General features: G+C 39.1%; 1 protein-coding gene across 8 annotated transcripts; it reads left to right on the top strand.

Annotated features, from left to right (window-relative positions):
- The first annotated feature begins 649 nt into the window (after positions 1-649).
- On the top strand, positions 650-15,819 carry CAPN10 (calpain 10). Of its 8 annotated transcripts, none has more exons than XR_003992951.1 (15): positions 725-824; positions 1,093-1,172; positions 1,259-1,464; positions 2,767-2,898; positions 3,234-3,430; positions 4,699-4,916; positions 5,511-5,652; positions 7,038-7,204; positions 7,737-8,020; positions 8,521-8,723; positions 10,773-11,028; positions 12,106-12,305; positions 12,880-12,925; positions 14,581-14,746; positions 15,057-15,819. XR_003992951.1 is itself a non-coding variant. In XM_030496499.1 (15 exons), exons 3-15 carry the CDS (start codon positions 1,321-1,323, stop codon positions 15,058-15,060), a joined length of 2,019 nt encoding a protein of 672 aa, XP_030352359.1. In that variant the 5' UTR covers positions 725-824; positions 1,093-1,172; positions 1,259-1,320; the 3' UTR covers positions 15,061-15,819. The 8 variants fall into 8 exon arrangements, 6 of the variants coding, with proteins under 6 accessions (XP_030352358.1, XP_030352359.1, XP_030352356.1 ...); XM_030496499.1 differs by having other exon boundaries at positions 14,581-14,606; XR_003992950.1 differs by having other exon boundaries at positions 12,880-14,746.
- The last annotated feature ends 179 nt before the right edge of the window (positions 15,820-15,998 follow it).

A 15,998-nucleotide genomic window follows, 5' to 3' on the forward strand; every position in this document is an offset into this window, starting at 1 on the left:
ACACCTTCCACTAGACCAGGTTGCCCAAAGTCCCGTCCAGCCTGGCCTTGAACACTGCCAGGGATGGGGCAGCCACAGCTTCTCTGAGCAACCTGTTCCCATGTCTCACCACCCTCACTGGAAGAACTTCTTTCCAATATCTAATCTAAATCTACCCTCTTTCAGTTTAAAGCCATTCCCTCTTGTCCTATTCCTACACGCCCTTGTAAAAAGCCCCTCTACGTCTTTCTTGCAGGCCCCCTTTAGGCACTGGAAGCTGCTCTAAGGTCTCCCTGGAGCCTTCTCTACGCTGAACAACCCCTACTGTCCCCACAGGAGAGGTGCTTCAGTCCTCATCCAGGTAGTGACAAACTAAATGAAAATGTGATCTTCGCTATTATGTCGGGAAATCACTTTGTGAGGGTCCACAATTTCTCAGGCAGTTTCTGTCACAACCTTGGTTTCGTTTTCCTCCCCCTCCTAAGGACTGTTCAGCTAGGTGACCGTTAAGCTTTCCTCCTCCAGCTCTGACGAGGAGAATTTCCAGTCTCTTCCAGGTATTCCCGAGCACACAACACCGCCCAGGCTCCCCGGCCCGCACTGCCCGGAGCCCCCCACCATCCCCCTGGGGCGGCCGCGGGGCACGCTGGGACCTGCCCTTCCCTGCTTCACAGGCCGCGCCGGATTGGTGGTGCGTGCACCACGTGCCCGCCTGCCACCTTCTCATTGGTGAGCGGCTCAATCCGTTACCTCCGGGCTGGTCAAGAGGCTGAGGGGCGGTGAGAGAGTGTCCGGCGTTGCCGCGGTAACGGCCGCCCGGGCATGGCGGCGGGGCGTGCCCCGCGGTGAGGAGGTGGCTGCGCTGGAGGAGGGGGGTGTGTGTGCAGCGGTGGCCTGGTTGAGGCTCGTCGCGGCGAAGGGTGTCGGGGGTGGGTGGGGGTGTGTGTGTGTGTCTCAAGGGGAGGAGGAGGAGGTGTTTGTGGAGAGCCGCTTGTTGGGGCTGGTTGTGAGGGAAGGGGTGTTGGTGGAGGGGGGCCTTGTGGGGAGGGTTTACGGGGAGGAGGCTCCTCCTGGTGTAGGTCACCTCTGAGACTCCCCCTTTCTCTTTTCCAGCAGACCGGGGGACCTCTAGGCTGGTATCAGGTGCTGAAAGAGGCCAGCAATGGCGTGGTGCAGGGTGCTCCGTGGAAAGAGTGAGAGGCTTTTTGTTCCTAAATAAATCTGCCTTGCTTTTTGTTTCTCAGTTACGATTCCCGAGTAACGCTCACTTGTGTTGTAGGTTGGTGCTTGGCAATATAGTCTTGGAAATAGCCGGCAAAGCTATCTAGGAGTGTGTTGAAAATGCTGGGAGAGAAAAAGCAATTAATTGTGAAAAGAGACCTTTACACAGACCCCACGTTTCCAGCCAGTGATACCTCTATATTTTTTGATTATTCTACCCCGCTTGCACAGTTCAGAGGCGAGATATCTTGGTTGAGACCTAAGGTGAGTTTTAAGGTATAAAAGACTGTGATTTTAGCAGAACTGGACTGTAAGATAGTAAATGCTAGTTAGCACTGAATGACTGTTTCTGGGTATTTTAATTGTTTAGAAATATAGAAGTGATAAAACTGATGTATGCCAGTGTCAATGATACAGGAGTCATAGTTTTTAAGTCTGGGTGCTTGTTCGTAGGTTTGATTTAAATCCTGTTGAAGTGAATTTCATGGCACTAGTAGAAATTCAGAAATTTTATGTTTCATGCAAATAATGTGCATACCAAGTTAAAAAACAGGGTTAATGTCATTCCCAAATTTTTCAATATATTGCATAAATCTTGAAAACAAGTAACTGGATTTTAGAGTTTTCAGAAAGATATTGGGGGTTTTTTTGTGATTGTTGATTTCTTTAATAACGTGAAGGAAAACTTTTTTAAGGTTATAGTGTCATATGACTGTATTGCTTTTAAACTTGCAGCTGGGTTTCAGAGCAAGCCATGTGAGAGCTAAAAAGTTTAGAATGCATTTCCGCAGTACATTCGTTTAAAGTGAAGTATTTATGATACCTCATTTGTGAGGAGGGAAAACAAAGAGGCTATAAAAATGTAATGGAGAAGAGACGTATATTGATTTTAGTGGTATTGTTTTCCCCACCTCCATGTGGGGATGGCAGTAGAACTGTGGTAGAGCTGTCAGATAGAAATGGCAAACAAACTACTTTGTGGAGCCCATTGTGCAACTTTCTGCTTTTGTACCTTGCGCCTTGATTAGTCCTGAGGGCTGATCAGTTAATTCCCATCTCCTGCAGTTCTCTCACTCTTAGCACATGAGAGAACTCACTTTCAGATCCAATTAAGTGTTCAGAACTTTGCATTTGAAATTAACCTCTTGCTATCAAGTAATCTATTTGCCCTAGGAAAGATTTTTCTCTTATGCTAATTTGGAGATTTTTGTAACTTGGGATGTGCAGTTCAATGTGAATGGCATCAGTTCTATCACACTTGTTCATATGTCCATTAAGGAACCGATGAATTATCTTGTCTTTCACTTATTGTTGCCTCTGCTAAGGCCTGCACATGGTGGTGACATTTGTGTACTAAAATTCAGGTGGGAACTAGATTTACCTCACACAAAGTACCAGTAAAATAGCCACAAGGCAGTAATTTGTTACTGCTTGCTTAGGCTGTGCCTGAAAAGACAATTCCCTTATTTTGTGAGATGTCTCTGGAGCCTTCCCATTCCCTGAAGCACAGACTTCCTTAAAACGTCATGCGGGATTTGACTTTCATTCCCCATCTTCTGATTTTAGGACATTTGTTCTACTCCTCGGTTATTTTCAAGCAATCTACAGGATGTGCAAGTGAAACAAGGGATTTTGGGAGACTGTTGGTTCCTGTGTGCCTGTGTAGCTTTGCAGAAGAGTAAATACCTACTGAACAAGGTATAGAGAAGATTTGTATTTCATGTTTTATAAGGTTTTTTTTCACCTAATTCATATTTGTGTATTGTTCTTGAATCTCAAGCCTCCATGAGTATCACTTTCATCATGCTCAGTTTTACTGCTTTTGCTGTGATATTTTTCCTGTGATTATTTACAAATGGTTGATATTCAACCATTTAAACTGGCTTTGTTTTAAAAAAACAACAAACAAACAAAAAAAACCCCAAGAAAAACAAGAACAAAAAGCAAACCCCCAAACAAACAAAAAAACCTTCACCACCTAAAAACAACCCGGAACACAATTATTTGTCTTGATTTTGGGTTTTCCCATCTAGGTAATCCCTCCAGGTCAGCCCAGCTGGACAGATGAGTCGTATCAAGGCTGCTTCACTTGTCGAGTCTGGCAGTTTGGACACTGGGTGGAAGTGACTATTGATGACCGTTTGCCTTGCCTTGGTGGTAAACTCTGCTTTTCCCAGTGTCAGACCGAGGATTTGTTTTGGCTTCCACTATTGGAAAAAGCTTATGCAAAGTATGTGAACACTGATATTGAGGGAAGTAAAGGGAGGTACAATACAATACCTTCTGCTTATTTTATCTGACTGCTTTGGGCATAGATCTCTTTATTATTCAATATAAAATACAATTACTACTAGCTTTCCCATACTGGGTTGTGCAGAAGTTGCTCTTTAAACTGTAGATCTGTAAGGTGTGTTTCTAGTTGCATATGAGGTAAGATAGATAGTGTTAGGGAGAGAATTATGATGAAAAGAGCTGCAATGAATTATCAGGATTCAAACGATGTTAGTTAAGTCGCTATCCATTGGTCATATAATTTATTAAAGAGGAGTATTTTGCTAGTGCAGCAGTTGATGGCAGTTGAGGGCTTAATGGAAAGCAGAAAGTGTGCAAATGTATTCATGGGAAGCAGCAGCATTGCATAAGTTTATGCTAGTTGAGGCTCTGGTTGTGTTTCACTGCTCTCATGCTTAATTTGATAGTTTATTATTTTGAGAAGAAACGACTATCTTATTAATATGTTTGAAAATGCAGCTATTTCATGTTTTATGGCATCTATAAAAATGCTGTCCAGATGGACAAAACAATTTGGAGACCAAGTGCGCTGGTAAGATCAACATCAATGTCCAAAAGAACTTGGACAAAAGATAGTGGTTGCCAGCAGAGGGCAGAAAAAGACTTTAGGTATGAAGTAATTCAACTGTAGATTCATTGAGAAGTTGTGAAGCAGCAATGGCGAGTTAAAGCTTCTCTGTAGGTTTGAAAGGTAATATTCTTTGATTTCTGTAGAGATCTTACCATTCTATCTTGTCTTATCATTTTATTATGGTTGTGATTTCTTTTGCTGTCTTTTGCTTCTGTTACATCAGGTAGGGTAGTCTCTTGATTAAGTTGAAGGAAATACTACTGTGGTTTGTGCAGAGTGAAAGAAGAATAATTGAAGAGAAAGTAATGTTATTTATGTGGAATGCAGTTAGCGTATCACGCCAGATGATGTAGAACACTGTTAATAAGGTACAAGTGACTACTACTACTAAATTAGAGCAGTTTCTGTGTAGGATGGAATGAATTGTAATAAACTTCCTATCAAACAGTGGGATTTCTGATGGCTTTCACATTCTTTAGATGATGTATGAATAAAATAGTACGTGCTTTCTCTTGTCTGCTTGGGGATATGAGGTAGGGTACAGTCATGATTATGATATAGAGTAGGGTTGTATGTATGTAAGAACCATGTTTCTTTAGTTCTGTTGGTAGAATATTTTTTAAATTTTTTTTTAGAGTGCATGGATCTTATGAACAGCTGTGGGCAGGACAGGTGGCAGATGCGTTGGTTGATCTGACTGGAGGAATTGCTGAAAGATGGACCCTAAAAAGCCCTGGAAGAAACATGGAGAAAAAGAAGTCTGGCATGGTTTTAGAGAAAGCAGTGTTTAGAAGATTGATGAATCTGAAGGAACAGTGTGTAATAAGCTGCTCAGTCCTCGATTCCAGAAAAGGTAATAGTAAAGTTTTAGACATGTTTAAAGTGAATGTCTCTATTGAGGCTTCAGAGCACAAGGCAGCCAGCAAGTGCGTGGTGCTGATTTTAGTACCATGAGAATTTCATGGTGCAGTTTTATATAACCTTGGATAAATAAACATTTGAGAATGTTACTGAGTTCAGGGTAGAGGGTGCTTTCTAGGAGTGCTTTTTATATTAGATGCTAATATGGTCCCTTCTCAAACATGAACACATACTTCCCACCCTCTATGAAAAGGCACTTAAAAACCAACTTCAGAAATCCCAATGAATTTTGGCACCAGGAATTTGTAGATGTTTGAGATCAAGTAGTGAGTTAATGCTCTTTAAAATTTTAATTTATTTCTACATAGTCACAACTACAGTGAACTCCGGGGATTTTTGTGCGTTTTATTTATACTGATTTAAAACCAGCTTTCTTTTGTCTCCAAATTGCCTTCTTTCACAGGATAGTTTAATGTCATTCGTTGTAAAATATGGATGTAAAATATATGTATTCGATGTAAAATATATGTAAAATTTGTTTGCTTTCAAATGCGTGGGGTTTTTTTGTTTTGTTTTTGCTATTCAGGTGCAAGCGAACTAGGAGAATTTCATGCCTTTATTGTGATAGACACGTTGAATCTGTCTGAAGTGTCAGGCAAGGAAATCTTCCTACTTCGAATACGAAACCCTTGGGGGAGGCGGTGCTGGAGAGGTCCCTGGTGTGAGGGGTGAGTAGGTTTATTTTCATTTGGAAAATCATTTATGAAAGTAGTGAAGCATGAAGCATGCCTGTGTATTGTGTAGGCAAATACTGCTAATAGGCAGCCCGTTGCTTGCAAGGCTGGGCATTTTGATCAGTTCTGGTAATCTAGATTTCTTAATAACAAATTGTTGTTGTTGTTTACGTCTGAAAAAAAATGATGTTTTGATAAACGTAAGACGTCAGTTTATTTTTTGTCTCTGAGTTTTGTGGTGCTTTTTGGTTGTTCTGTAATTGATCTAAGTGTCTTTGCTCATGATTGTGACTTAAAAGTAGCCACTCAGTTTTATTCAGCTCTTTGCATTTGATCGTCTCAGTTGCAGAAGACAAGCAAAAGAGTATGTATAAAACAAAATATAGCAGAAGAAAGGATGCATATGGGTTTTTTTTTTCTTGTGTGCTCTCATTTCTGTACATTAGCATGGGTGGGTGAAGCTAGAATTGAGTAGATACAAAGAAGAGTAGATAAAAGGTAGAAATGCAGAAATATGTTTAGCGGTTCTCACAGCAAAGTAACAAGAATGAAAGGGCAGACCCTACTAACTTATTTTGAAAAGTGTTAACATCCTTTGATTGTGCAAAAGAACATGCAATTCTTGACCCAAGGAGCAGGCTTTCAGCATTAAAATATGGTAACATTACTTGAGGCCTAAGTTAGTGTATTTTGTTTTTGGCAGAGTTTTGTTTATACGCTTGGTCTCTTGCAGTTTCTTTGCCAAACAGTAAGCTGCCATGTAGTTGCATAGGATAGCATTTCATTGGGCGGCTTTAAAGCCCTGTTTTGTTCAAGCGCAGAACTGTTCTGTGTTGTTAGTGCAACAGTCAAAAATGTTGAAAGTACTTTTCATGGGCCCTAAAAAATTGAATGCTTAAATTCTTGGTTTATCATGACTTAGCCAGCAGATTCGTGGAGATAACCAGCTGCTTCACAGCTGGTGGTTTTTTTTGATGTTCACTGTACAGCATTAACATTTTTTCAGAACAGTCCCTGTGCAGCTTGCTTTACTTTTTTGTCACTATTTTGAACAACTGTTAAAATCTTGATTTTGCTCTCACACTTTGGACTGTACTGTCTGTTGTAAACAAAGTAGCTATTTCACCTAGAAGTATGCTTTGTAGCCAATCTGGCATAAGGTTCTTTCTAACTTTTCTTTGATACATTGTGATTCATACTTTCTATTATTCCTCTTGCTGACTAGCAATGTGTATACAGAAATATTCAGTGCAAGCATTTGACAGGGAAATGAAGAAACCTATTCTTATTGTCCTGCATCATAGGATAGTTGATATAGGACATTGTTATGGAACTTTATTGGGCAAAGAACTAGATGTTAACTTTTGTCTTATGTGTAGTGGCCAAGGATGGAGCCAGCTCGATCCAGCCGTTGCCTCAAAACTGCTCTCACAGATCCAAGAGGGAGAATTCTGGGTTGATGAAGAGGAATTTTTCAGGGAATTTGATGAGATTACCATGGGCTTTCCAGTCAATGAGGAAGGACAACTTCAGAGCCTCTATACAGGTATGGTATGAGAAAACATCTTTCTTGTGCAAATAATGTTATGTCAATGGGAAAGACTGATTTGAATTGCAAATGGATGCAACTAAACCATAATTTCTCAGTCTTTTCCGTTTGTTTAGACCCATAGGCTTTTTCTTTCCTACTGGGAAGAATAGAGGGAAAAGAGGAATTTGAAGATTTTTAGATATTTCTCTGAAATCTGGTTACTTGCTAGTTTTGCGAGAGATTAGCATTCTCAGTCTAGAAGGCTGTTCTGGAGAGCCTTGTGATTTATTTGTTTTTTCTAATGGGAGATAAACTTCAGATTTCTAGAATCAGTTTCTTGTAAATATGTCAGCAATCTGCTAGCACCAGCTGTGACATTTAATTCTCATGCCTCTCAATATCTCCATTATAAATATCTGCTTGGAGAAACTGTCAGGCCTACAACAGCATGTTTTCTTGAGCTTGGGAACCTCTGCTATATATCTGTTGTATAAAATTAAGTAGCCTCTGGTCTGAAATCTGCACCATGTGTTTCTTATTTTGTTAGGAAAAGTGCTGTATCACTCACAGAATCTTTTTGGATCCTGGGTGAGAGGCCAGTCTGCCGGTGGCTGCCGTAACAACAGCACCTTCCCTACCAACCCTAAGTTCTGGCTGAGAGTATGTGAAAAGAGTGAGGTGTGCATTGCTCTGCTGCAGAAACATAGGAAATACTGTGCTGACTGGGCTGGAAGAGTTAAAAATCTGATTCACTTAGCAGAGGAAAATCTGTCTTTGACTGAAGGCATACAGGGGAAGAATTACCAGGCTGTGGGATTGCATGTCTGGAAGGTAATACGGGAGCAACATTTTTCTTTTTTCAAATAGAAGGTTTAAAGCATTACTGAAACATCTGAGTAAAATAATTCATTTCCTGTAGCAGTGATATGATTTAGCTGTTCACACATTTTACATCTCTGATTTACATTAGAATGATCTCTCAATGCAGTTACTGTCTGTAAAAACTATTTATGGACTAGTACTTTCTTCTTATCACTAAGTGCCAAGTAGCAGAACTTTTTGGACTGTTCCACACTAGTGTACAAACCGACCCTGACATTTCAGGCTGATTACGTGATGACACTTCCTAAATTTACCCCTCCTGAATAGTAACTCTTCCTACTGCTCTTTGATGTTCAGCTTATCTGCTGATCTCCTCGTCCTTACTTGTTTCCTTTTGTAAATGTATGCATGTTTTAAAATGTTTTAAACAATACTTGATCATCTTTAGTTTTATTAAAAACCTCCTAATTTTTCCTAAACCACCACACATCATTATGCATCTATTCTAGGTGGAGAAGAAACGATTTAACCTTCCAAAGACCCTCTCTACTCCCCCAGTTGTAGGTACCGTCTGCCATTCCTATGACAGAGAAGTGCACGTATGCTGTGACCTTTCTCCTGGATTTTATCTTGTTGTTCCCAGCACTTTTCTGAAAGATGCAGTAGGGAATTTCTTGCTTCGTGTATTTTCAACAGGAAGGATCTCTCTCAGGTAGGTTTAAAACAGAAAACTTCTTATAGTCATTGGCATAAATATATGAAGCATAGCATTAAGTGTAAATGTTCAAAATACGTTGAAGGGTTGTGCACAGTACCAAGTCACAGTGTTTTGTCTTTGAATTCATGTAAGTAGTGTTCTATCTCCTTGGGTTTTACATGAAGTGCTAGAACCTCTTGTTAAAATATCAGTGAGAAGCAGTCAGATGAGTAGCAGCCTGACTCTGAACTGCAACCTTGTGTTTTGAGAAAGTGTGTATTTTGTAAAGAACTGAAGAAGTTTCTGTAAGTTGTGTTTCTCAATATGTGGAAGTTCTTTCTTAATGTATGGAAAAAATGAAGATGTACCATGGAAGTTAAAGCAGCTGTTGTTATTGCAATCAGTGACAGAAAAGGAGAGCGGTACATCATGTATGCCAGGAAACACGAACAGATTGCCTGACATATGACATTGTTATTGGTGAGCAGTGCAGCTTCAAGAGCAAATGGAGTGTCAGCAGTGGACTTGAATGAGATAATGCCCACAGCTTATCTTTTCAGGATGGGTGTGGAAAGCAGCACTGAGGTTTATGCTGTCTTCTTTAGCTGAATGAAGAACTGTTTTTTTAATTAAAGCATTCAATGCTGACACTGCAGCTGAACTTAATTGTAAAAACCTCAAGAAGATTACCAGCATTGTGATAAAATTCTTGGAAGGATCACTGTATATTGTGTTCTAGCTGATCTTTCTTCATAAATTGTGACACCAAATAGACTTTTATAGAAGACTTGGAAAAATCTTTTCATTCTGTTTAACACTGCTTGCTTATCCAACACAAAATATCAGCAATGACAGTCCTGTAGCTTCTGGTAACTTTTTTTTTTTTTAACTGTAGCAGACTACATAGCTCTCAGTGCTTTAAAGTTAATTATTTGTGAGTAATTCTGTGTTGGTGACCGTAGCCTGGAAATAAATACTTAAGAAGACACAATGATTAATTGTGTGGAGTCAGCAAAGTTGTACCTTCTTCCAATAAACTTGAAAAAAATCCAAGGTTGTCTAACAGTTTGTGCCTGGTAAGCTACACGCAGAGGCAAAGTGTACTGTTAGCGACATGTTTAAAAACTGTTCAGATTTTGTAATATTCTGCATCTCCTTGGAAAGAAGATGGCAAATTACACTGCAAAGCCAGAACATGCATTAATCATTTACTCTGGAATTTGGAAGCAAGGTGGCATCAAGTTCTAGACCAAATAAAGGTCTGCAAAACTGAGGCTAATTTTGCTGTATGGGTGCAAGTTGTGTACGACTTACTGGCAATATGTTTAGTTTCTGGACATATGAAATCTGTAGAACATATTGCTCTTTCAGCGATGGCATAAAATTCCTAGTATCGCTGTTATGTGTAATACTTCCTGGATGTGTGTCTAGAATGGACAGACTATTGTAACATCTGTTACATGTTCTCAACTTGAAAATTGGAAACAAGAACAGATAATATGTTTCAAGTTATTCTGAAACATGGTTTCAAATGTTGCACAACTGGTAATGATACTAATTTGTTCATAATGGCTGTGCAAAGCAGCAAAGCAGTGCTGGGCTAGATTGAAAAAGGGTTAACAATACAGCTATCAAGTCAGGTAAAATGGTAGTTTCCTTTGATTAAAGACAGTATAAAAAAGAATGCAGTGTAATCTCTGGACTTACTGAGCTGCTCATATGTACTCCAGAAGACACCGTCAGTTGTGTCACTTTCAAATAGGACAAAATAGCACAGGGGTATTGAGTTAAAATATGTAAGCTACATTACTTCATGAATGTACAAAAACCTTACCTTGTTTTAGTGCATGGTTTGTATTCACTATGTTGTTCTTGTGGAGTTCTGTGGATTATCTAAGAATTTAGAGTTGTGCAGTTCTCTTTTTCTGCCTGCTAAAAGTTTGGAGGAATTGTATCCCTCTAAGTTTATGTAATACTAATTAATTTTTGTGAACTGGTGTTCTAGATTTTGTGAAACCATGCAGGTTTTATACATCTTAGTTTCTTTTCTCTCATGTTTGGTAGTGAGCTAAAGCCACCACCCACAGATGGTACTCTCTGTGAAGAGCTCCCAGCAGGCGAATGGGAGACAGTGCAGCTGCATGGATGCTGGAAAAATGGGCAAAGTGCCGGAGGTAGCAGGAACTTCCCCTCCTTCCATACCAATCCCTGCTTTCCGCTCTCAATTCCTGCAGGACCAGGAAAAAGCAGTGTGAAAGTTACCCTCCGTCAGCACTGCCAAGATAGCAAGTGTCGTCCAATAGGTTTCCATATTTTCCAGGTAAGACTTCTGGTCAGTTCAATTGCTCATTTGCCAAGTGTGGAGGTAAGCCTCCACACTATTTATCAGGCAGTTCACTGCACTTTTCAGGGGACCTGCCACTTCTTTGAGAAACACAGGCTGATCCTATGAAGTATTGCCCATGAAGGATATGGAGTTACATAGTTACATAGTGTAGTAACCAGATAATTGGCTCCACTGAATCATTCCAATGTTCTAAATTAGTTTTAGAAATTATGAACTCTATTGAGGATTTGCAAAGATTTCTGTGTCTTAGTGATTGAGGAACAGACTTTCTGGTAATTCATCATTAAGTCTTACTTTCTTCATCTCTAATAACTATTTATTTGTCCATTGGCAAGTTGATGTGGGATCTGCAAACAAGATTAGAATTCAAAAGAACTGTGATATGTTGAATGGATGATCTGAACGAAAACAAGCTATGATTTGATGTGGACAGGTTCTACATGTATGTGCCAGTAATCAACTGCATAAATGTAGGATGGGAAGCTTCTGGTTAGGTAGCTATATTGCAGGGAAAGCTAGCTTTATTTTTTGAAAATGTGCTCAAAAAAAGGTGTTGCTTAAGTGGAGAGTCTGGAGTTGAGCACTGGGAATGATCATATAGCTTCAAATATACAATACGTGAAGAATGACTGCCGTTTTCCGTGCCTGTAGGAGACTGAGGAGAAGTCTACTATGAATTTTTAGGACAGGAAAGGCCACTAGAAAGAGAAGGGACAGTCTGCTCATCATATCCATGAGGTGAAAACCAAGTGCATTAGGCTGCAGCAAGGGAGAGTGAGGTTAAACGCAGAAAAAGCTTTTGAGCTATGTGGGTAGTGGGTTGTATAAATAGTCTACAAACATACTAGGAATGATTTATATGTACCCAATATTGACATCTGGGTTATCTGACTGCCTTCCCATCCCTCTTTTCTATAGCTCTTACAGAAGAGTGAATATTGGGAGCGGAGTAGATAAGGAACGTACCATACTATGGCATACTAGGAATTTAACAGTGTGAGGCCTGTTAGATAGATGGCAAGATAGGCATGTTTTCATTCTTTTTTGCAGGTACCTCACAGCAGCTGGAAACCACATACTTCCTCTTTTCTACACTTGGAGCCACTGGTTAGCTGTGTACCTCATTGCTATTCACAGGAAGTAAGCCAGCTTTGCAGACTTCCTGCAGGAAGCTATGTAATTATACCTTCTACCTACTTGCCTGATACAGAAGGCAATTTTACAGTGGTGATAGCAACCAAAATAGACAGGTAAAAATCTGTTGCCTTCTATTTGCATTTCTAGTATTTTTAATGTGTGTATTACAGGATGTTTGGAAACAGTAAGTGTAGTAACATATTCTTTGATAGAAAATATATATATTTTTTTAAGTCTTTATTGCTGTTGTGTTTCAAGCACTGTTTACCACTTTGATCATTGGAAAAATGACTAAAAAGAGAAGCATTTGTTAATCTTGCATCGGTTGCTGAATAACAGATGTCTACTGCTGGAGAAAATGGCACTAAAGCAGCTAATTATCAGCTATATCTGGATGTTAGGATTTATGCTGAAATTTTACTAGGCTTTTTAATAAACAGGGTTGTTTTAGAGAAGATGCAAGGAGTAGCAGGCCTTATTCCAGGTAGTTCCGACCAATGTGAATAACAACAGGTCTGAAACAGAGGTGGTAGATTTAATAAGATTGCAGTAAGATTCCATGAGGGAAAGGATGTGGAGCAAAGCCTAGCATAACAGTCTTCTCTTTTTGAAGTGGGGTAAAGATTGATGTTTACAAGATCCCCCAACGCTTTGTGCAGAAATAAGTGTGTTTTTGGTTTCCAACAGGAAGCGCATTCACAGCCGTGAGACACTTGGACAAGTATTGCAAGAGGTAAGCGATACATTTTTAACTTCAATTGTTCTAAAGGTGTTGCTGAGGCATCCTTGAGGTTTATGTATTAAGTAATATTGAGAGTCAAGTACTAGTGGACTGGACTTTGAATGTTCTTATTTACTTGCTGCAAACGGATAATCAGTAAAGCAGTTAATATTCGGGTTTTGTTTTTCAGCCAGAAAAGTAGCATTTGTTAGCAGCTAATAAAGTTTGTCTTTTCACACCATTCAGCTATTGGAAGCTTCTATATAACTATTTTATAAAGTCATTATTTATCCCTGAAGTCATTCCCCAGTACCTACCTCTGCTGTAACCTCTGTGAGAAATTGGACTATTAGTGCTGAGTAGTGGTAGAGTAGTCATACTTGACTTTTGCTTTCAAGAGTGTAAACACTCTTGATGCATTTGGATATATTTTGATGTATTCATTTTTCATGTCACCACAGACCTGCTAGCCTTAATCATATATTGTATCCTTCCTCCATCTGATTTGCTTTGATGTTAATTTGGGATTCTATGTATTGTGATCTAGAAATTCTAATGATGTTATAATGTTATAAAGACTTGAGAAAATACAGCAAAAAGAGAAGAAAAGCAAACGGGAAATCCAGACATTGGCTTTCACCACAATGGAGTTTAGTATTTTATTTGCTTCTTTACAGCCAGCCCATACAATATCCTCTCATTAGAATCCTTCTTTGCATGCAAGCTGTTTGGATCAAGTTAATGCCACCTATTTAATATTTTGGTATTGCATTTTGCTTGATTAGATATACATGTAATATTGAAGGGTTGGATGTGAATGCTGAGTACCTAATACTTAAGGTGTTTCAACTGGGTGCAGAGGAGAATTTTATTATTTCAACAATTGTTTAAAGATATTTGATTTGTTTGGTGGATCAGAGCAAGCCCTTGGTAATACTCTGCTTATTACGTGAGAACAAGACCATCTAGATACTTGGCCCTTTCCTTTTGAAAAGGGGAACTCTTAGGAAAAACCTCTTCACCCAAGATTAGAACTGGTTTACTAATTTTCTTAGTGTAGGTCATGTTAACCAATGATTACATTTTGTAAATTAAACCCTGACAAACGGTATGGATTTTGGGTGCTTCACAAAAATGAGCAAAGACCTGTATGTACTTTCCTCGCAGTGCTTGTCATTTTAATATTTAGAAGCTGAAGTATGTAATGAAGTTGTTTATTGCTGCTGTTTTGGAAACAAAACGTTGCAAGACCATTTTTACAGAAGGAATATATTCAAAGATACATTTCTTATATTAGTCCATGAAAATGGTTGGACTTGGGCAAGGAGTTCACCCTGACATCAAGGGAACAAGCCATTTAGAGTCTTCACAACTTGAAAACTTGAGGAATTTGGAAATGGTAGTCACAGGTTGCTTATCAGTGGCAGAAATTAATGCCTGAATCTAATCTTCAGCAGCGTTGGCTTTTCTAAAGAAGATAGGAATTATGAGTTTTAATTTTTTTAGATATTTCACAGGAAAAACTTGCATTGTGTCTTTAACTTTTAAATATTTTCTCTGATCTACTTTAATTCTTTATTAATGTCTTCTCTTTCTTGACAAAAAAGGCTAACTCATGAAATAGCTTGCTTCCCCCTCCCCCTCCTGCATTGTTCATTTTCTTACAGATTTCATTTACAACTGTGATGAAAAGGTAATCTGGAATTCGCACACTGTTATTTTGAGAAACACCAGAAGGCACAGGAATTCCTCACCTCTTGCTGTTTTCAGTTTTCAATGGAATAGCAGGAAGAGACTCTTAGCCCAGCTGTTTTCACTGGTACCAACTGTCAGGTGTGAGGCAACTTCTTTGTAGAAATACCTCCTTAATCATGTACAGTCTGAATATTTGTTCCTCCCATGTTTTTTAGAACCAGCATTGTACAGCAAATCATAATGTACCTCAGTTTTTCAAAAACACAAGTGAAGAATATGTGCATGTTTTAATCCAAGCTACAAGTTTTGGAAGAAAACCAGGAAACATATGTGCATAATGAAATAATATTTGGGGGGGGGGGGAGGGGTGGCGGAAATCAAGCTTACAGAGTAACTTCAAGAGGCCAAAGGGGTGAACATAGAGGAAAGAAACTGGAGTCTTTTTCAGGTAGGACATACCTCAAGAACCATCAAAATACACTGGAGTAGAGAAAGTCCAAGCTTGTACCCTACACTGCCAGTCACGCTGCTGAGCACTTTATCGAACCATGCAAATGGTGGGTTGAAAAGGAAGATTTCACCGGCAAGTTTTCCTTTAATGAACACCACAAAGGAAAAAGATAAGACTTGAAAACTTTTATTTATGGACTGTCACATCAGACTGCTTTTGTAAATCTGTAAAAATGTGTTTTATGCAAGATCTTCCCCTCCCTGCTGCCCCCTGTAAGAAATACGATGTTTAAGAGATTTTTCTTAATTTATGGTTGAAAGTATTTCTTATTCAAGGAGGATTTTTTAAATGTTATATTTTCCTCAATAAAAATGAAGTAACATTGAAAGTTTTAAAATGTCTTTTATTAAAAAGCAGAAACTGACGATGATGTCAAGTCTGCATTTGTTCTGCAGTAGAAACTTTACAGTATGTTGGAGCCCTGGGGTTTTCACCAAATGTAAGGGAATAATTGGAAATATTTGAGAGGAGAATCAAGTCTCCATTAATTTTATGTCTGAGAAATATGTAAAATTCTACTTCTGCTTTTAACTGTGTCCTACCATCATTTATGCTTGTTCCTCTTGAACATTGAAGATTGAAAGCATCTAGGATGCTTGCAGCTGAATTTTAAGTGGTCAGAACTTTCCACATCTATTGTGGAATGATGAGGCAACAAAAGAAAACACTAATAAATCTCTATTATGCCTGCTTTAACAAATGTTGGCACCTTTGGTTATTTTCTTAATTTCTTGAAAGGCTGTTTCTTTCCCTTCAGATAGGAAATTACTGGAAGAAGGCAACGCTCATGAAAGAACCTGGATCTGAGAGTTGTGATGAAATAGGAATCAGATGCTGAGGAAGTAAAGAAAAAAAGTGTAAGGTTTTCTAAATGGGCTA

Source organism: Strigops habroptila, chromosome 8 (genome assembly GCF_004027225.2).
Source record: "Strigops habroptila isolate Jane chromosome 8, bStrHab1.2.pri, whole genome shotgun sequence".
NCBI lineage: Eukaryota > Metazoa > Chordata > Aves > Psittaciformes > Psittacidae > Strigops > Strigops habroptila.